We start from the raw sequence: 22049 nt of genomic DNA, 5'->3' as shown, positions 1-22049 counted from the left end.
CTCCGCCGAGACCACATCCGGGAGAGGCGAGGAGAGCGGAAGTGGCGTTGGTCTGGCCGGAGCCCCTGGGTGAAATTGTTAGGCGTGGAGGGGGAGTGATGTCTTCCAGACTCGGTGCAGTCACCGCCGTGAGTTTCTTGGTGTGACTATTATACTTTAGAGATAGAACTGTCGAGCCGAGAACACGAGGGCCCTTGCTTTCGTCCCAAACTCGGAGTTGGTTTTACCAGAGCCCACCGTAGGCCCCACCCTTTTATACCAGAGCCACTTGCCCCCCTTTTCTCTCCCACTTTGATTTTTGCCTGTTCCCCGTATCCTCAGACTCAGTTCCTCGACGGATTGTAATTAGTTTATCTTCCTTCAGCATCCCCAGCGCCTCCCGTTTCCTTATTTTTCGCCCCCGTCTCCTTTTTCCATCCTTCCTCTAGGATAGGGCTTTGAGAATGGGCAAAGACGAAAGCTCCGGTATTGTCAGCCCGCCTTCACACTGTAGAAAAATAGGATGGCACACGTTTCCTAAGAAGTGTCACCCACCTTCCTTCCATTGGAAGTAGTTGCCCGCCAGAGCTTCCCGTCTAGGCACAAGGGGGAGTCATCTCTTTGTGGATGAGGTTCAAAGGTCCCTGGCACTCACTCGTGTGCTTGTGATTTGCTAGACCCCAGGACCCACAGCCTTTAAGCCACAGAGGAGCACCCGGATCGTGGGAGCTAAGAAGTAAGTGAGGTTTTCTGGGGACATTTTTGAAATTGTGTAGACAGTGCTGATAAAGATGTTCTGTGTCTGCACTTGGGAGCGTCACAGCCACCAGCCAGGTATCGTTTTTTTCTGGGCGCTTGAGAGATGTGGCTAGTGCAACTGAAAAACCGAATTATAAATTTAATTTCATTTAAATTGACTTAAATTTCAGTAGCCGTACGTAGCTAGTGGCTCCTGGTTTGGACAGTGCAGGTATAATCCTAGTGTGGGGAAGGAAAACCTGGCTTGCAATAAAAATGCACACTATAGTAAAAATGGAATCCAGTTAGTGGTAGTCCTGCAAACCCCCCTCCCTCCACATCAGATATGTGCTCAATTAATTTGATGAACTTGGGAAGGAAAAGAAAAATATTTGTAAGGAACCTTTATGTTTTCAAGCTACTCAATTGTGGCACCGATTTATTGTTTTGTGTAGTGAATGTACTGTTTTTCCATGGCTAATACAAAAGAAAGGATTCCTGTTCACCTCAGACTTCCCTGATGAATTCATTCATTTAGATAACATTTCTTAAATGTACGCTCTGTGGTAGCTGTGTAGTAGGTTGGGCATACAGGCTTGGGCAACAGAATGAGACAGGCAAGCACGGCAACACAGTCCAGTGTACTAGGAAAAAATACAGTTTTGAGGTAGGGTCTCACTATCTGGAAACTCACTGTGAAGCCTGGGCTGGCCTCTAACTTGCAACTGTCCTGCATCTACCTCCTGAGTGCTGGGATTGCATGCCTGTGTCACCACACACTTGGTTTTTGTTTGAGACAGGGTTTCACTCTATGGCTTATGCTGATTAGAACTGACTGTGTAGCCCAGAATAGGCCACTTGTAGATTGAGGTTTGAAAGTCAAAGAATAATGTCTTTAGCTAGCTAGGAGACTCAACCCTCCTGTCCCAAGAGAAGAGCATTTGAACAGGTAAAAGAAGTTGATACTAACTAGTTCTGTATCATTGGCGTGGAGGATGGCGGTGGGTGGAGGGTATTACAGGGACATCCTTTAGAGAAGTTAGCAGGAGCCATGTCATGGGGCATTATGGCATGCTAAGGTGTTGGAATTGTAATTATCCTGTAGGGGAAAGGTCACTTTTGAAGAGATGGATTGAGAGGTGAGTGGAGATTGGTACCAAGACAATTATAATAACCTAAGAAAGAAAATGAAGCATGGTGCATGATAGATTAGGGATGTGTATGATGGTTGGAGGGGAGAGGCAAGAGGGCAGAACATAGGGTGTCTACAGGTTTCTGTCTTTGGCAACAGTTGGCTTTGGATTCATAAACTAAACAATTTTTGAACAAGAGGTAACATTAGCAAAATGAATGGATTTGGACTTCATTTGAAGAGTTGATCTAAAGTGCAGACTTGAGAATTATCTTCTGTAAAAGAAATTGGAAACATGTTATTTTCCTCCCCAAGATGAGTGTATTCATAAGCTCGTCTAGGGATTATGGTAAAAGCAGTGTTTCTTAGTGTGTATGTACCTTAGTTTGCCTGGAGAAACTTGTTAACTAATATGAAGGCAAATGGCCCACCCATCTCTTAACTAGGACTGGACTCATTGGGAGTACTTAAAAACCTTTACAGATTTATGCATTTATTTGATATGTTTATTGTTTTGCTCACATGGATGTCTGTGCACCACAGACCTGTGGAGGTAAGGTCATAGGATCTCCTGAAACTGGAGTTATGGATGATTGTGAATCACCATATAGGACTGAGAATCAAATCTGGGTCCTCTGCACCACAAGTGCTCTTAACCACAGAGCCCTGGCAATACTCAGTCTTCGAGATTGCAAAGTTTGAGAGCTGATGGTCTGGAGTGAGACCTGAAGAGACATGAAGGCATGGGGGAATACCAGTCTTTAAGATAAATAGACTACCGAAAGATTACAGACGATGCTGAGGTGAATCAAAATGCTTTTTTTAAAAAATGAAAGCTAAATATTCGTACCTAAAAGAATAGGCTAGCGGCTCTTAAAAATGCTTACTCCAAAAAGAGTCGAAAATAGGCTAACTTTATCATTTGTGTGATTAGGAGCTGAGACTTGTTACACCAGTGATAAATTATAAAGTCACTAATCACGATAGGCATTGCATCATAACAAAGCATTTTCTTGGTATAGGGTTGTCATTTGTGAAAGTTTGACATAAGTATCATTTTTAATAAATAAAACTGCCTTGGGACGTGTTTCTGTTGAGTATTTTAAAAACAAGAAAGACAGTAACCTAGGGGAGAGCGTTTCTTAGCCATCTTGACTTAATCCACCATATATTAAGCATGCTGATCCTGTGAACTACTGATTTTTCCATGCTTATGCTTATTCATGAGATAGAAGATGGAGGTTTCTGGGTCCCCCATTGACAGTAAAACAATTCTCCATGAGACTTTTCTAACAGGAATCACATGGGATTTGTCTCTTAATGGTCTGTTGGTGATGAGAAGTCTTTACTGAATAGAGATTGCTCCTATTGTTAGGAATGCTGAGTTTCACTCCTAGACATCTGTCAGTACCCATTATTAAGGTATAATTGACATACAGTAGATGCATTTGCTTCATATGTATACTATGAACAATTTTGAAAGGAATTGAATTGATAAGAACAAATCTATAAAACAGCAATCACAAAGACAGACATTTAGTCTACCCCCCCCCCCCCGTTTTTCTATGTTTATGTTTAATTTTATGTGTGTGTTTTGCTTGCTCATATGTCTGTACCACGTGTGTGCCTGGTGCCTGCCAAGGCCAGAAGAGGGCATTGGATCCCTGGAACTGGAGTTACAGACAGTTGGGAGCTGACATGTGGGTGCTGGGAATTGAACCTGGGTCCTCTGGAAGAGCAGCCAATGCTCTTAACTGCTAAGACGTCTCCCCATTTTTTCTTTTTTGAGACAGGTTTTTTTCCTGTGTGGCCCTGGTCATCCTGGAACTCACTCTGTAGACCAGGCTGACCTCCAACTCACAGAGATCCACCTGCCTCTGTCTCCCAAGCACTTGGTGTTAAAGGCGTGTGCCACCACCACCTGGTTTTGGTTTTTTTGGTTTTTTTTTTTTAATTATTTTTATTATTTTAAATTACGTTGATGCATTTGTATCTGTGTAGGTGTTAAGCATGAATGTTGTGTCCACAGAGGCCAGGAGGGTTGGATCTCCTGGAGCTGGAGTTACAGGCAGTTGTGAGCCTCCCGGCTTGTGTGCTGGAAACTGAACTTGGGGCCTCTTGTAGAGCAACAAATGCCCTGAACTGCTGAGCCATCTTTCCAGCACCTCCCAAAAGTCTCTTGTGTTCTTTTGCAGTTTGTTACTCCTTCACTCTTGTCCAAAGGCCACTGGTTTGCAGCCTGTGGGCCCTGGCCCTTTCTGGAGTCACATCTCAGTTATCCTACATATCAGATACTTACACTACGATTCCTAACCGTGGCAAAATGACAGTCATGAAGTAGCAATGAAAATCATTTTATGGTTGGGGGTCAGCACAACGTGAGGAACTCTATTAAGGATCGCAGCCTTAGGAAGGCTGAGCACCCCTGCTCTAGACACTAATAACTCTAACTGTACAGTGGTTTACATGTTCTACAATTTTACATAAGTCGCATCTCACTCCCCTGTCTTTGAAAAATGCTGTTTCTTAATAGAACAATAATTTTGATGTGTAAATAGTTATGCATTGCCAAGTAGAATTCCATTACAGGTACATCACGATTTGTATAGCTATCTACCTTTATGGAAATTTGGGTTGTTGGGTTATGTTTCATGTGAGGAATTACAGTAAAGTTGTCTGAGATTCATGTGTCAATCTTGTGTAGACAAGTGTTTTCATTTCAGTTGGTAAATATCTAAAATAGCATTTACCATCCTATTGATTAGGTCATATGACAGCCTTGTGTTTAGTTTTTGTTATTTAAAAATTATTTCCATACCATATATTTTGATCATACTTTCCCCTTCCCAACTCCTACCAGACCCTTCCCTCTTCCATCCCCACCCAACTTCATGTTCTTTCTTTCTCTTCCGCTCTCTCAAAACAAAATAAGAAAATAGGAAAAACAAAAAGAACATGACTTGGCTTCCAGTGTAGTACACATGTGTATGTATGTGTGTCTGTATGTGTGCGTGTGTATGTATGTGTGTGTATAGATCTATATCTGTCTTTGTTAATAGTTGCATAGGGGTGCTCCTGTGGTTCACTTTTATTATAAGTAACATGGGGCATCTTGCTCAGTATGCTTACTGACCACTTTATCGTTTTCTGTAAAGAATCTATTTATGTTCTTCATTTTTAGGTTTTTTTTTTTTCTCCCTTTTGGTATCCCTCTCATTTTGAGAGTTAGAGATCAGACTCAGGCCTGAAGTATTCTTGGTAAGTGTTCCATCACTCTACTACATCCTAGGCCTAATTAAAAAAAAAAAATCAAGATGTCTTATTTCTGATTTGTAGTGTATTTCTTGCCGGCTGTGATTTATTCTCTCTCTCTCTCTCTCTCTCTCTTTTAAGACGCCCTTGCTATCTTAGAACTCAAGATGTAGACCAGGCTGGCTTCAAATTCACAGAGATCCATCTGCCTCTGCCTCTGCCTCTGCCTCCCAAGTGCTATGATTAAAGGCGTGCAACACCATGCTTGGCTTTTTCATATTCCCAATGATGGTGTGTTTTGAAGAACAAAAGTTTAAAATTCATCATTAAAAATGATTCCATGTGTTGGAGTGGTAAGATGGTTCAGCATGTCTCTTACCTGTTACCACCAAGCCTGACAACCTGAGTTCCAACCCCAGGACCTACATGGAAGAAAGAGAATGGGTTCCTGAAAGGTGACCTCTGACCTTCAAAACACACATGCCTCTCCCCAAATAAATACAAAAATGTAACTTTTAAAAATTGGAGAAGGCCTTTTTAAAATTAATTTTTGGACTGCAAAATTTATTTTTTAAAGAAAAATGATAAAAGATAAAAACTAAAACATTGGAATGGGACAAAAAAAGAAAAAGAGCCCAAGAGAAGGCACGAGAAACAGACCCACTTGTTCACACACTCGGGAAGCCCATAAAAGCACTCAACTGGAAGCCGTAATGTGTACACAGAGGACCTGGGTAGACTCTTGCAGGCCCTGCGCATGCTGCTTCAGTCTCTGAGTTCATAGGAGCATTGCTCATGTTATTCAGAGGGCCTTGTTTTCTTCGTATCCATCATCCCCTCTGGCTCTTAGACTCTTTCTGCCTCCTCTTCAAGGTTCCGAGTCCTGAGAGGAGGGATTCATGTAGCCATCTCCTTTAGGGCTGAGTGTTCCAAGGTCTCACTGCATAATGTCTGGCTGTGGGTCTCTGAATGTGTTCCCGTCTGGTGCAGGAGGAAACGTCTCTGCTGATGGTTGAGCAAGGCACTGATCTATGAGTATAGCAGAATGCCATTAGGAGTCATTATTTTATTGTTTTTCCTTTTTTTAGAACAGTAGTATTGGTTTTCCCCTAGGTTCCTGGGCTCTCTTGTCTCAGGTCCTTGGTCACCTAAGCAGTGTCGGATATGGGTTCCATCTTGTGGAATAGGCCTTAGGTCAAATCAGCTACTGGTTGGTCACTTCCACAAGCTTTGTGCCACCATTGTAGTACTTGTATACCTTACAGACAGGACTCACTGTCAGTCAGAGGGTGTGAGGCTGGCTTGGTGTTTATGTTCCTCTTTTGAGAGTGCAGAGGACCTTCCTGTACCAAAGATGCTAGAACAGAGGGGTGAAGGCTCTCGCAGCTCAACTTCTCCATGTTCAATACATTGTGGAGATCTTGCCTTCAGCTTGTAGAGAGAAATCTATAGTCGTGGCAACAGCCTGGATTTTTGGGGGATTCCCATGGGATCCCTTTGGTCAACAACTCAATTACATGTAACTCAATCACGCGACTAGAAGCTTCATTTGGTGACATACGGCCAGTTGGGACTGTGTCTCCTATTATTTGGCAGTTTCAGTTAGATGGCCTTCATATATATATATATAATTTTAGGAAGCTTTTACTGTATTGGGTTTCCAGACTATCCCTCAAATGGTTCTTAAATTAGTTCTCTCTCCCTGGTCCCCCTCCTCCCCATTTGATTCCCCCATTCAAGCTTCTTGACTCCACCCATCCATAACTACTTTACTTTCCTAGCGAGATCTGTCTGTCCTCTCTAGTCCCTTACTCAATACCTAACTTCTGTGGTTCTACAGTTTGTAGCTTGCTTAACAGCTAATGTCCACATGTAAATGAATACATACCAAATTTCTCATTCTGGGTCTAGGATACCTCACTGAGGATGACATTTTTCTAGTTCCATTCATTTACTTGTGAATTTCATGATTTCATTTTTATTTATTTATTTTAGTGGCTGAGTAATACTCCACTATGTAAATGTACCATTCTTTATCCATGCTTCTGTTGAGGGACATGTAGCTTGTTTCTGACTTCTGGCTGTTGTGACTAGAGCAGCAGTGAACATGGTTGAGCAGATGTCTCTAGGGTAGGGTGAAGCATCCTTTGGGGATATGTCCAGGAGTGGTGTAGCTGGATCGTGAGGTAGATTGATCCCCATCTTCCTGAGGTACTTACTGCCACACTGATTTCCATAGTGGCCCTACAAGTTTGCACTCCCACCAGCCATGCATGAGTGTTCCTCTTAGTCCACATCCTTGCCAGCCTGGCCTGTCAGTTGTTTGATTGAGCTCAGACATTCTAACAGGTGTAAGATGGAGTCAGAGTCATTTTGATTTGAATTTCCCTGATGGCTCAAGATGTGGAACATTTCTTTAAATGTTTCTCAGCTGTTTGAGATTCCTCTTTTGAGAATTCTCTGTTTAGATCTGTACACTATTTTTAAATTGGATTATTTGGTGTTTAATATCTAGTTTCTTGAATTCTTTATATATTTTGGTTAATAGCCCTCTATCAGATGTGTTGTTGTAAAAATCTTTTCCATTCTTTAGGCTGCTGCTTTGTCCAAATGACAGTGGCCTTTGCTGTTCCAAATGACAGTGGCCTTTACTGTGGCAGACCTTTACAGTTTCATGAGGTCCCAATTTTAATTGTTGTTCTTAGTGCATGCACTATCGGTGTTCTGTTCAGGAAGTTGTCTCTTGTGTCAACGAGTTCAAGGCTATTCCCCACTTTCTCTTGTATTAGGTTCAGTGTACCTGGTTTTATGTTGAGGTCTTTGCTCCATTTGGAGTTGAGTTTTGTGCAGGGTGATAAATATGGAATATAGTTGGATTGTTCTACATGCAGCCATCCAGTTTGACAAGCACCATTTATTGAAGATGCTGTCTGTTTTCCCAGTGTGTATTTCTGGCGTCTTCATCAAAAATCAGACCTCCATAGGTGTGTGTATTTGTGTTTGGGTCTTCAATTAGATTCCATTTATCAACGTCTGTTTTTGTTATCATGCTGTTTTTATTTCTATAGTTCTATAGACTTAAAATTGGGGGTGCTGATACCTCCAGCAGTTCTTTTATTATTCAGGATTGTTTTACTACTCTAGGGTTTGTGTGTGTGTGTGTGTGTGTGTGTGTGTGTGTGTGTGTGTATTTCCATATGAAGCTGAGAATTGTGCTTTCAAAATCTGTGAAGAATTGTATTAGAATTTTGAATCTGTAGATTGCTTTTGGTAGGGTGGCCATTTTTACTCTGTTAATCCTACTGATACATGAGCATGGGATTCATGCTGATATCTTCTTCAGTGTCTTAAAGGTTTTTATCATGCAAGTCTTTCACTTGTGTGGTTAGAGTTACCCCCAAGATATTTTATATTATTTGAGGCTATTGTGAAAGGTGTTGTTTCAGTCTGTTGGACGTTTGTATATAGAATGACTACTGATTTTTGTGGTTAATTTTGTATCTAGCTACTGTGCTGAAAGTGTTTGTCAGCTGTAGGAGCTTCCTGGTGGAATATTTAGGTTCACTGATATATACTCTCACATCATCTGCAAATAACAATACTTTGACTGCTTCTTTTCCAATTTGTATCCCCTTGATCTCTTTCTGTTGTCTTATTGCTCCAGTGAGACCTCAAGTATTATATTGAATAAGTGTGGAGAGAGTGGACAACCTTGTCTTGTTCCTGATTTTAGTGAAATTACTTTGAGTTTCTGCCCATTTAAGTTGATGTTGGCTCTAAAGTTGCTGTAAACTGCCTTTATTGTGCTGAGGTATGTCTCTTGTATCCCTCATCTCTCCAGGACTTTTATCATGAAGGGTGTTGTATTTTGTGAAAGGCCTTTCCTGCATTTAATGAGATGATCATGTGTTTTTTTTCTTTCAGTTTGTTTATATGGTGGCTTACATTTATTAATTTATATTTGTTGAATCATTGCTGCATCTCTGGGATGAAGCCTACTTGTTCATGGTGAATGATCTTTTTGATGTATTCATTTCTGTTTACAAGTATTTTTTTTTCCCCGCTTTCCTTCTGCTTCTAGATTTCTCCTCTTTTTATCCTCTCTCCTGCCAGCCCCACCTATCCTTTCTCCTGCCTCGCTATTGGCCATTTAGTTTTGTTTTTTTGGTTTTTTTTAAGGATTTATTTATTTATTTATTATGCATACAGTGTTCTGTCTGTATGTATCCCTGCATGCCAGAAGAGAGTGCCAGATCTCATTACAGATGGTTGTGAGCCACCATGTGGTTGCTGGGAATTGAACTCAGGACCTCTGGAAGAGCAGTTGGTGCTCTTAACCTCTGAGCCATCTCTCCAGCCCTGTTTACAAGTATTTTATTAAATATTTTTGCATCATGTTCATAAGGGAAATTGGTCTGTAATTCTCTTTTTGTGTTGGGTCTTTATGTGGTTTGAATCAGGATAACTACGGCCTTGTGAAATGAATTGGGCAATGTTCCTTTTGTTTCTATTTTTTAATAATTTGAGGAATATTAACTCTTCTTTGAAAATCTGATAGAATTCTTTTGGTTGGGAGTCTTTTAATTACTGCTTTTATTTCATTAGGGTTTATAAGTCTGCTTAAATTCTTATCTGATCTTGATTTAACTTTGGTAAGTGGTAGTATTGAGAAAATTGTCCATTTCTTTAAGATTTTCCAGTTTGGTGGAGTACAGGTTTTTAAAGTATGTCTATATGATTCTCTGAATTTCTTCGGGGTCTGTTGTTATGTCTCCTTTTTCATTTCTAATTTTGTTAATTTGGATATTCTCTCTGCCTTTTAGTTAATTTGGATAAAGGTTTGTCAATCTTAGTGATTTTTCTCAAAGAACTAACTCTTTGTTTCATTAATTCTTTGTATTGTTTTTGTTTCTGTTTTATTGATTTCAGCCTTGAGTTCGATTATTTCTTATTGTCTACTCCTTTTGGATGTGATTTCTTCTTTTTGTTGTAGAGCTTTTAGGCTTAATGTTAAGTTACTAGTATGAGATCCCTACATTTTTTTTTAAATTTTATCTAGGCACTTGTGCTATACTTACCTCTCAGAACTGCCTTCATTGTGTACCATAACTTTGGGGATGTTGTGTATTCATTTTCATTTTCATTGTATTCTAGAAAGTCTTTAATTTCTTTCTTAATTTCTGTCCTGACCCATTTTTCATTCAGTAGTGAGTTGTTCAGTTTCCATGAGTTTTAAAGCTTTCTGTTGTTTCTGTTGATATCCAGCTCTACTCTGTGGTGGTCAGAAAGGATACAAGAGGTTATCTCAGGCATCTTGTATCTGTTGAGACTTACTTTGTGCCCAAGTATGTAGTCAGTTTTGGAGAAAGTTACATGAGGTGCTGAGAAGAAGGTATGTTCTTTTGTGTCTGGACAAAATGTTCTGTGAATAAACATATGTTAGGTACATTCATTTATAACGTTCCTTGGCTCCAGCATTTCTCTTTAGTTTTTGACTGGATGACCTGTCTGTTGTTGAGAGTAGGGTACTGAAGTCTCCTTCCATCAGTGTGTGAATGGCAATATGTGATTTAAGCTATAGTAATATTTATTTTGGGTGCTCTTGCACATGGTGCATAGTTGTTAAGAATTTTAATGTCCTTTGAATTTTTCCTTTGATGAGTATGTGGTATCCTTCTTTATCTCTTCTGAATAGTTTTAGTTTGAAGTCTGTTTGTCAGATATTAAAATAGCTACCTCAGCTTGCTTCTTAGGTCCATTTGCTTGTAATATCCTTTTCTATCATTTTATCCTGAGGTGATGTCTGTCCTTGATCTTAAGGTGTGTTTCTTGGATGCAGCAGAAAGATGGATCCTGTTTTCTTATCCATTCTATTAGTCTGTATCTTTCTATTGGGGAATTGAGACCATTGATGTTGACAGATATCAATGAGCAGTGTTTGTTGATTCCTGTTGTTTTGTTTGGTGTGTGTGTGTGTGTGTGTGTGTGTGTGTGTGTGTGTGTGTTTTCCTTCTTTTGATTTGCTTGTTTGGGATTATTCCTTGTGTTTTCTCAGGTTGGAGTTTTCCTTCTAGCACCCACTGTAAGGCTGGATTTGTAGACAGATAGTTCTTAAATTTGGTTTTATCATGGAATGTCTTATTTCCTCCATCTATTGTGTTTGAAAGTTGTTGGATATAGTAGTCTGGACTGATATCTGTGGTCTCTTACAGTCTGTAGACCATCTGCCTAGGTCCTTCTGGCTTTTAGAGTCTCCACTGAGAAGTCAGTTGTTATTCTACTAGGTCTGCCTTTATATGTCTTTTTTCCCTTGCAGATTTTGATATTCTTTCTTTATTCTGTATGTTCAGTGTTTTGATTGTTATGTGCTCGGGAGACTTTCTTTTGGTCCACTCTACTTGGTGTTCTGTATGCTTCTTATACCCTTGATAGTTAGGGAAATTTTCTTTTATGGTTTTGTTGAAAATATTTTCTGTGCCTTTGACTTAGGTTTCTTCTCCTTCTATTCCTATTATTCTTAAATGTAGTCTTTTGATAGTGTTCTGGATTTCCCGGATGTTTTGTGGCGGCATGTCTTTAAATTTAACATTTTCTTTGACTGAGGTATCCATTTATACCGTCACGTCTTCAGTGCCTGAGACTCTCTTCCACCTCTTATATTCTATTGGTGAAGCTTGCCTCTGAGTTTCCTGAATTTTTTTTTTTTTTTTTTTGAGCTGAGGATTGAACCCAGGGCCTTGTGCTTGCTAGGCAAGTGCTCTACCACTGAGCTAGATCCCCAACCAAGTTCCCGAATTTTTAATTTCCAGATTTTCCACAGTTTAGATTTCGTTGATTCTATTTCCACTTTCAGGTCTTGAACTGTTTTATTTGTTTCTTTCCACTGTTTGTGTTTTCATAGATTTCTTTAAGGGAGACACTTGTTTCCTCTTCAAAGACCTCTATCATGTTTTAAGGTCTTTTTCTTGTGTTTCAGCTATTTTGCAATCCTCAGGGCCTGCTTTGGTAGGCTTGCTGGACTCTGGTGAAGACATATTGTCCTGGCTGTTTGATTGTGTTTTTAGACTGGTGTCTAGGCATCTGGGCTGGGGAAGATTATAATTCTAGGTGCTAATAGCTGCTCTTATCTTTGTTGGGTGGGTGTTTTGTTCCTTGCTTTCTGTTGCCCTCTCTGGTTCTTAGGAGTGTGGTGGCTGTGTAGGAAATTCTCCTGGGATCCTGCTAGATGTGGCCACCAGGGTTCTAGGTTAAATATGTTTCTAGGAGCCGGGCAGTGGTGGCACACGCCTGTAATCCCAGCACTCAGGAAGCAGAGGCAGGTGGATCTCTGTGAGTTCGAGGCCAGCCTGGTCTACAGAGCTAGTCCAGGACAAGCTCCAAAGCTACAAAGAAACCCTGTCTTGAAAAACAAAAGCAAAAACAAACAACAACAACAACAAAATGTTTCTATTGGGAACTGGCTCTTAGGAATGAGGGTGGGCAGGTGGGGGCTGAGGAGGTCCACAGGAGGGAGGAAAGCAGGGTGTTCCACCAGGATCTGCTGAGTTCCCTGGGAATGGGTGGGGGCATAGAGTGAGGAGGGGTTGCAGCAGGCATTCTGCTACAAAGCTGGGGATGAAACTGGGGGATTGGACTTGGAAGTAAGAAGGAGAGGTGAGAACCTGTATTCAGCCTGCCTTCTCTGGCCAGAGTGGCCTGCAGGTTTGTTGGAGTTAGGGACTGGGATAAAGCAGTGAATGGGGGGGGGGGTTAGGAGGGAAAGATCTGTGTGATCCACTGGAGATAGGGACAGTGGGGGTGGGGGGAATGATACTACAGCAGGTGGTTGTTACAAGCTGGGAATAAGACAGGGATTGGTTTTGGTGGAGCTGAGGGAGAGATGAGGATCTGCCATCAGCTGCCTGTTTCCCTGGTTGGAGTTTGGAGGCCTTTGTAAAAATATCCAACTGGGCTGGAGAGATGGCTCAGAGGTTAAAAGCACTGGCTGCTCTTCCAGAGGTCCTGAGTTCAATTCCCAGCAACCACATGGTGGCTCACAACCATCTGTAATAAGATCTGGTGCCCTCTTCAGGCCTGCAGTCACACATGCTGTATACATAATAAATAAATAAATCTTAAAAAAAAAATATCCAACTGTGTTTCTTTGCATGTGTGTTGAATGAGTGCAGGTGTCTGTGTCTGTATGTATCTATGGAAGCTAAAGGTCCAAGGCAGGTCCCCTCCTTTAGTGCTGTCCACTTTAGTTTTTGAGACAGGGTCTCTCACTGAGCCTAGAGCTCACTGAGGTTTAGACGGTCCGGCCAGTGAACTCTTAGGAACCAGTTGACTTCTGCAGGGTTAGAGTAATGGTACATACCTCCACAGCTGGCTTTTATGTGTGTGCTGGGATCTATGTGTGTGCTGGGATTTGAACTCAGGTCCTCATGCTTGTATAGCACTTTAGCCACTAAGCCAGCTTCCGAGACTGCATCTGTGTTTCTTACTTTTAAGGATCCTATTTAAGCCTGTGGGTGTGAGTCGGTGCCACACGCCTTTAATCTCAGCAGAGACAGGCAGATCTCTCTGAGTTCCAGGCCAGGTGAATCTCTATGAGTTCCAGGCCAGCCTGGTCTACAGAGTGAGTTCCAGGATAGTCAGGACTACACAGAGAAACCCTGTCTCGAAAAACAAACAAACAAAAAACAAAACAAGAAACCTTTGTCTCCCATGCTTGCAAAGATTTTTCTTCTTTCATCTAGAGGTGTTTTGTTATTGTTGTTGTTTGTTTTTTGGGTGGGGGTGGAGGTTGAGATAGATTTGGTCAGGAACTTGCTATGTAGACCCGGCTACCCTCAAACTCATAGAGATTAGACTCAGGGTCTTGTGCATGCTAAGGAAGCACTGGGCTGTATCCTTAGCCAAGGTTCTTAATTTAACTTCTCATTTCAAAGAATCAAGAGTTTTTCTCCTAGTTTGGGCATTAAATTTTTTTCCTTCTTTGGTTAAGTTTGCTTTTCTTTTTAAGATATCTTTAACTGAAACCTTTTGTCTGTGATTTGGGGTCATCCTGAAGTGAGCAGTTAAGAGTCTTGCGTTCCCTCCCAAGTGCTATGTTATTTGTAACCACAGCCAAGGATAAACACATCTGTTTTTTTCTTTTTTCTTTTTCCCCAGACGGAGTTTCTCTGTGTAGTTTTGGTGCCTGTCCTGGATCTTGCTCTGTAGACTAGGCTGGCCTCGAACTCACAGAGATCAGCCTGCCTCTGCCTCCTAAGTGCTGGGATTAAAGTCGTGCATCACTGCTGCCCCACCAATAAATGCATCTTAGTTGCTCACAATACAACATTTCCAGTTTCCTTTATGGTATCATTTTCACCTGCAAATTATTTAGGAGCAGGTTATTAAATTCCTAAATGCTTGAATATTTTTGTGTTTTGTTTTAGAATAGTCTACTACTCTTGTTTTCTAAATTGATTCTGATATGGTCAAAAAACACAGGGTGATTTTCCTGCCTTCAGTAAAAATGTAAGTTTGAGACCCAAAATGTTCTACCATGACCATTTTTTCCCCCAGTTTTTCAAGACAGGATTTCTCTGTATAATACTGGCTGTCCCGGAAGTTTCTCTGTAGACCAGGCTGGGCTTGAACTCACAGAGATCCACCTGCCTCTACCTCCCGAGTGCTGGGATTAAAGGAGTGTGCCACCACCGCCCGGCGACTATAATTTTTTAAATTTATGGAATTGTCTTCTTTTCTCTAATTCTGTCAGTTTTCAGTATGTGTATTTTGAGACTATAATTAGATGTTGCAACAGATTATTATGTCTTCTGAATAATTTGACATTTTGTCATTAGGAAGCTTGTCTTTTTATATCTGGCAATACTCTTTGTCCCTAAGTCTGTTTTATCTGAAATTAAAATAGCTATCACATGTTTGCCGATTACATAGTACAATTGCATTGATTCACTATTTTAAGATTTATTGTATTTAATTATGTGTACATGTGTGCTGTGTATTAGTATGTGCATGTGAGTACAGGTACCTGCGAAGAGCAGAGGCATCAGATCCTCAAGAGCTGGTGGTTGTGAGCCACCTGATGTGGGTACTGGGAACCAAACTCGGTCCTCTAGAAGGCAGTGCATACTTTTAAATCCTGAGCTGTCTCTCCAGCCCCTATTTAATTTTGACCTATGTATTTATATTTATAGGTCACAGGCCATAGGTAGCATATGCAAGTAGACTATCTTTGTAGTGCATCTGTTGGAGTATTTAGCCCAAAAGCATTTGAATCAGTATCAACGGGGTTGGATTTGGGTCACCTTTCTATTCTTCGTTCCCTGTCCTATGCTTTGTTCTTGTTCTTCTTTTGGGTCATTGAATGCTTAGGGCCCCATTCACAGTGACTGCTGTTGGTGGCTGGAGAGAGATGATTCAGTGGTTAAGAGTGTGTACTGCTGTTGTGGAGGACTGGAGTTCAATTCCCAGCACCCACATCCGGTGGCTCTACTGCCTCTAACTCCAGCCCCGGGGGAATCCAGTGCCTCTGGCTTTCACAGGCACATTGCATTCTCATGTACATCCCACACAGAGGAGCACACCCATACATACACAATTGAAAATAAATAAAATTAGTAAGAATCTTTACATTTTCTACGGTATTAGGAGTTTGGCTGAGGCTCTACATTAAAAGTTGAATTCATTGTTTCCTCTAGGTATTATAACTCATGTACATCCTTTCCCAGTCTATTTAGATTAATATCTGCTCCCCTTTGCTTAAATGTAGAAACCTCCCAAATGCGTAGATGCCTTCCATCACCTGCCATCTGGCTCTTAACGTTGTAGCCTTTGGATGTATTGTCTGTACAATCTTCAGAAAACTTACCAAACAATGTTAACATTTTGCTTTAAATGATTTTTTTTAGAAATGTTACCGAAGCTATTTGTACAAGCACACATTCTCTGCCTCTCTGAGATGGTTTGCTTATTAGTCTACCCGGCCTTGAACTTTCCATCCCCCTGCCTCAGTCTTCCTAGTGATGGGAATACAAGATGTATACCATCATGTCTGTCTGTTGATTCTTTGTTCTTTTTTTCTCTTCTTCTTTTTTTTTCCCAGACAGGGTCTCACCTTGTAGCCCACGGTGGACTTGAACTTGAGGCAATTCTCCTGCCACCCTAAGTACTGGGGTTATAGGTGTGAGCTACCACGCCTGGCTGTCTGCCGCCTCTTCCTTCTCCCTTAACGACTCTTATTTTATTTAATTCATCTAGGGCCATCAAGATAGCCCAGTGGACAAAAGCCAAGCCTGTAGATATGAGTTCAGTTCCTGGGATCCATATGGTGGGAGGAGAGAACCAACTTTATACATTCACAGTTAGCTTTCTCCTTTTTTTGTTGTCCAGGACCCAAGCCCAAGAAATAGTGTCCCCTTCTAGGGTGGGTCTTCCTGTCTCAATTAACCCAGTGAAGAGAACTACTCACAGGCCTGCCCAGAGGCTAACCCTGTGTCAACTTGAAACCCAAACACATCACATTTATTTTTTATTACATCTTTATTTTGTATGTATATGTGTATGCATGTGTGGGGGTCAAGGTACATATGTGGAGGTCAGAGGACAGCTTGTAAGAGTCAGTTTTCTCTACCATGTGGATCCTGAAATCAAACTCAGATAGTCAGGGTTGACAGTAGGCACCTTTACCTGCTGAGCCGTCTTGCTGGCCCCCAAACACATCAATTTATTCTACACCCTTCTGCTCTTTGTCTCCATAGGTTAATGGCTAACTCACAATGCAAACATGTATTCAGTCCAACTTCAAAAGTGTTCATGGTCTAACAATTCCAATACAATTTAAAACTTCTCAGTCTCTTCTGTCATTGCCGGCAGTATGATTAAAAACAATTACATACTTAAAACAAAGCTGCACAAAGTAAACATTCCTAGTCCAAAGAGAAGACTAGTACCATAGACCAAGATAAGACTGGAATCCAGCAGGACAAACACCAAATCCTGCAGCTCTGTGTCCAGCATCTGGGGCTCTTGATGGAATCATCTGGGTTCCAGAGGGCTTGAGTGACCTCGTCCCTCCAGGTCTGCCATCTGTATTATACACAGCCTTTAACTGGAGCAAGCTCCATGCTGGGCCTCTGGCTTTCCTCATGGGAAGTCCTGTGGTCCTGGCATCTTCAGCATCCTGTGGTCTCCATTACTTCACTTTCACACAGAGGCTTCTCAGGGCCTCTTTTCAGGAAGTCTGACCCTACCTACCACTTATTTAACTTAATCAATGTAATCCCTCACAGGTGTGCCCTCACAGGAGGTCCTGTTAAGTTGACAGTATTACCTATCACATGTAACATGAATTGCTAAGTGCTCTTATTAATAAAACACCCAGAGCCAGATTATTAGGGTGAAAGCTGAAAGATCAGAGGAATAAACAAGCCAGCCACAAGTTCTTACCACTAGGAAATCCTCAGCCCAAGAGAGCTACTTCCTTCATGTATATTCACTCCTTATATACTTTTCTGTGCCCTGTCATTGTACTTCCTCTCTCCACGCAGCTACATCACTTCCTCTTTCTGCCCATCTCTATCACTTTCTGTCTGTCTATACAGACCTCTACAGTTAACTACTGCTGGGCTTAAAGGCATGTGCTACCATACCTGGCTCTGTTCCTAGTGTGGCCTTGAACTCCGAGATCAGGATGAATCTCTGCCTCCTGAATGCTAGGATTTAAGGTGTGTGCTACCATTGCCTGACCTATGTTTAATATAGCGGCTGGCTTTGTCCTCAGATCCTCAGGCAAGTTTTATTTGTTAGACCTCAAATAAAATATCACAACATTTCCCCTTTTCCTTTTCCTAAAATAAAAAAGTTATAGCTAATATAAAAAAAAACTATATACAATAAATACAATAATTATATGTAATATATAGGCAATAAATACATCAACAATGTCTAGTCCAGTTGCATTTGACAAATTAAGCAAAAATATTCCATTATCTATCCTATTTTGGTGAGTCCAAAATGTACCTAATTCACTTTCTATCCTAACTTGTATTACCAACCAAAAACTATCTTTTGATGTCTTTCAAACACACTTTACACTTCTTTAGTTTCTTTTCTCAATTTGTTAACAAGGAAAACTATAACTATCTAATCTTAAACTCTCTCAGAGACATGAGAAGGAAATAATAGTTACCTAGTTCAACAGGAAGTGCAAACAAGTGGCTTCCAAAAATGTGAGGAGTGACAGAAACAGCTGACTGCCTGGACAGTCACCTGAGGTTCCTCTGCAACGTTGGGGCATCCATCTTTGGCCTACAAGCCTAGCATATCTGACAGACTCATCTGTGAAGCAGGATTTTCTAAAGGGCTGTCCTACCTTGTCTTGACAAGGATCAGCAATCCTTCCTTTTGTGTCCTGCTTGTCCATTTTGGACAGCATACTGTCAGCAGTTGAGGCAAGGGCCCTTTCTTGTCCAGTGGCTAACTTTTGCCACAGTGAAAGGACTCTATAAGGAGTTTCTTTCTTTCTTTTTTTTTTTAAAGATTGATTTATTATGTATACAGTGTTTTGTTTGCATGTATCCCTGCAGGCCAGAAGAGGGCGCCAGATCTCATTAAGATGGTTGTGAGCCACCATATGGGTGCTGGGAATTAAACTCAGGACCTCCGGAGGAACAGCCAGTATTCTTAACCTCTGAGCCATCTCTCCAGCCCCTATAAGGAGTTTTTTCAATGCCCATCATCTTCTCTGAAGTAGATTGGTGCTACCAGGAGCAGACATGTCTTACTGTCAAAAAAAAAGTATAGAGATGACTAGCCAAACTAGTGGAAATGCACGAACTGTGGACCAATAGCTGAGGAACCCCCATGGTACTAGACTAGGCCCTCTGGATAGGTGAGACAGTTGTTTAGCTTGAACTGTTTGGAGGGTCTCCTGGCAGTGTGATCAGGACCGTCCCTAGTGCATGAGCCAGCTTTTTGGAACCTAGTGCTATGATGAGACACTGTGCAGCCTTGGTGCAGGGAGGAAGGGCTTGGACCTGCCTCAACTGAATGTACCAGGCTTTGCTGACTCCCTATGGGAGATGTTGTCTTGGAGGAGGTGGGAATAGAGGGTAGGTTGAGGGGGAGGGCTTGGGCATGGGATAAGGGAAGAGAGGGAAATCTGTGGTTGAAATGTAGAATGAATAGTAGAAAAGTCTCTTAATAATAATTAAAAAAAGAAAAATCTGTGTTATTAAAACATCTTAAATGTCATATTCTGTAGATCTCTGAAGTGTTTGAAGATAACCTGTATACCTAAGATACATTTTTTGCTTGACCTTGAAAACATGCCTAATATGACTACAAGTTCAATTGTAATGACTACTAACTTTCATTTCTTTATATCCTTACAGTTACTAATAATAACTTTCAAGGATTAACAATTTGCATTACATTGCTAAATGAACTGTTTAAGTATAATACCTTGGACAAGATTAGAAATATATGTATAATATTTTCTAACAAAATAATCTCAAATTTGTATCAATATATATAATTTGTATACAATATACAAAAATCCAATCCAATGTAAAATATTTAAAACTAGTAGTTGCCTTTTAAAAGTAGGTTCAATAATCTACTTTTTTATTTTAACATGTCTGCATCCTCTCTTTATTTTCAGAGTAGATTCAATAATCTACCTCTTATCTATGTCCTCTTTTTCTTTTTCTTTCTTTCTTTCTTTTTTTTTTTGCAAACAAAAATCCTGAATCTAATCTCCTTGTTTTAGCTTTTTTTCCCTGACAATTATCAATTAACAACTTGTAACCAACCATCCCAAGCAATGACAATTATTCATAACCCATTGAATGACCAAAAACCACCTGCCCCACTTCTTAGGAATATGGGCCTCGTATTCTTAAAATTACTTCCTGTTGTCTGGGGATGAAGGCATCTGTAAGGGATCCTGAAAAGGAAAAAATTGGGTTAATTGTCAAGTCCTGGGAGAGGCAGCTACATTATTTGTTGTCCATTCTCTGCATAATGGGAAAGTGCAGGGCTTGTCTCAAGTCCTTGCTCAAGTAGTCTTTGAGACTGAATTATTTCAGCTAGCCACTTTGAAATTTTCCTGAGTAGTTTGTAGTACAAAGCCAATTTTGGGATGGTGTTTGTCAGCTTAGTAGTATTATCATCATCCTGATGGAATTGTTGTGGGGCCCCATCATCTTTTTGGAGACTTCAAAGTCTCTGTTAGGTGTGATCATGGTTCCCTGCAGAAAACTGACTCAAATCTGAAATCAAGTACAGGAAGCTAGCTAGGTAAAGCCTTTTTTCTAGTATTAATTAGTATTCTATATGACCATTAATATCATGACAAAAGTTTAAATGTATATATTAATCTTATAAATTTTGATATAAAATTCATACCTTATGAAAAGTTTTAAAGAGTCAAAATAGAACCAAATAATTATGAGATTAGTGGCAATAGAATAGTTCCTTAGTTTTAGTTTTTCTTCTGTCCCATATCAGGTGGCTCTTCTGATATGATACAGAGGTTTTGGATTTTCCTTTTAACAAGCTTTCTTGGGTTTAGAGAAGGAGAGAGCCATGCTCCAATTCCAAAGCCAGCTTTATACTTTAATTGTGTTATGTATCTGTAGAGAACAGCAGAAGCAAACATTTAGGAAGACTTAATGAAATTTTATCCTGTTTTAGATAGGTAATATACCAATAGGCCAATTTACTCTTTTTCTTGGGAATGATTTGTCCTTTCTCTTCAGATATCTTATTTGTCCAGTGTTCTTCAGATTCCTTAGCCTTCATTTTACTGAAAGACAAAAACAAAGACCTTTTCCCAGCCCTAACTTTCGGGAGGTTCCCTTTTGGCAAGCTATATCTGATTCAATGAAAAGCATTTGTTAGTGGTATAAGTTAGTTTAAATTGGCGGGTGGTGGTGGCACACACCTTTAATCCCAGCACTTGGGAGGCTGAGCCAGGCAGATCTCTGTGAGTTCGAGGCCAGCCTGGGCTACAAAGCGAGTTCCAGGAAAGGCACAAAGCTCCACAGGGAAACCCTGTCTCAAAAAACCAAAACAAAAACAAAAACAAAAACAAAAAAGTTTAAATTGAATGGTCATACTGGTTGATGAACTATCACCTCTTCTTTTGTTTTTTTTTTGTTTTTGTTTTGTTTGTTTGTTTGTTTGTTTCGAGACAGGATTTCTCTACGTTGTTTTGGTGCCTGTCCTGGATCTCATTCTGTAGCCCAGGCTGGCCTCGAACTCACAGAGATCCACCTGGCTCTACCTCCCAAGTGCTGTCACCACTGCCCGGCACTCACCTCTTCTAATTAAGAGGTCTCTCTCTCTCTCTCTCTTGTTCAAATTGAACCTTTATCAATTTTGATGCTATCTATGGCTTTTCTTCTCCTGTAAAAAAAAAAGCAAAATGTTGTCCCCAATGTAATACATATCCTGGTTTCCATTCTGAGGTCAGCACATCCTTGAAGTATATAGGCTGATTTAATTCTGTAGTTTTTTCTATTATTCAATGTCTTTCTGCAGCTGTTATTTCTTTCTCATTAACACCGAGAAAATTCAAAGTTAATAAAGCATTATGCAGTCTATTCTGGGGGGTTTTGTTATCCCTTTCTGTTTATTTAGCATATCCTTTAGAGTTCTATTTGATCTTTCTATGACTGCCTGGCCTGTAGGATTCTGTGGTATACCTGTAATGTACTTTATATTGTAATAAAGCAAAAAAACTGTTTCATTTTACCAGAGACATATGCTGGAGCATTGTCAGTTTTAATTTGTACAGGTATACCCATGATGGCCATAATTTCTAGCAAATGCGTGATTACAGAATCAGCTTTTTCAGAACTCAAAGCAGTTGCCCACTGATATTCTGAATAAGTGTCAATGGTGTGGTATACATATTTGAGTTTTCCAAATTCTGCAAAATGAAACACATCTG

The 22049-nt window shown here is 40.5% G+C and overlaps 1 protein-coding gene across 2 annotated transcripts in view; it reads left to right on the top strand.

Annotated features, from left to right (window-relative positions):
- The first annotated feature begins 6 nt into the window (after positions 1-6).
- The window catches only part of Znf512 (zinc finger protein 512), a 56355-nt gene continuing 34312 nt past the window's right edge, over positions 7-22049 (top strand). For both annotated transcript variants that reach the window (XM_036171172.1, XM_036171171.1), the window contains exons 1-2: positions 7-128; positions 657-715. In XM_036171172.1, the coding sequence (XP_036027065.1) occupies positions 99-128; positions 657-715 (89 nt within the window). In that variant the 5' untranslated portion in view covers positions 7-98. The remainder of the gene's footprint in view (positions 129-656; positions 716-22049) is intronic.

This window comes from Onychomys torridus, chromosome 21 (genome assembly GCF_903995425.1).
Source record: "Onychomys torridus chromosome 21, mOncTor1.1, whole genome shotgun sequence".
NCBI classification, from domain to species: domain Eukaryota; kingdom Metazoa; phylum Chordata; class Mammalia; order Rodentia; family Cricetidae; genus Onychomys; species Onychomys torridus.
Note: the sequence above shows the minus strand (reverse complement) of the source record. Positions and strands in the feature narration are given on the sequence as shown.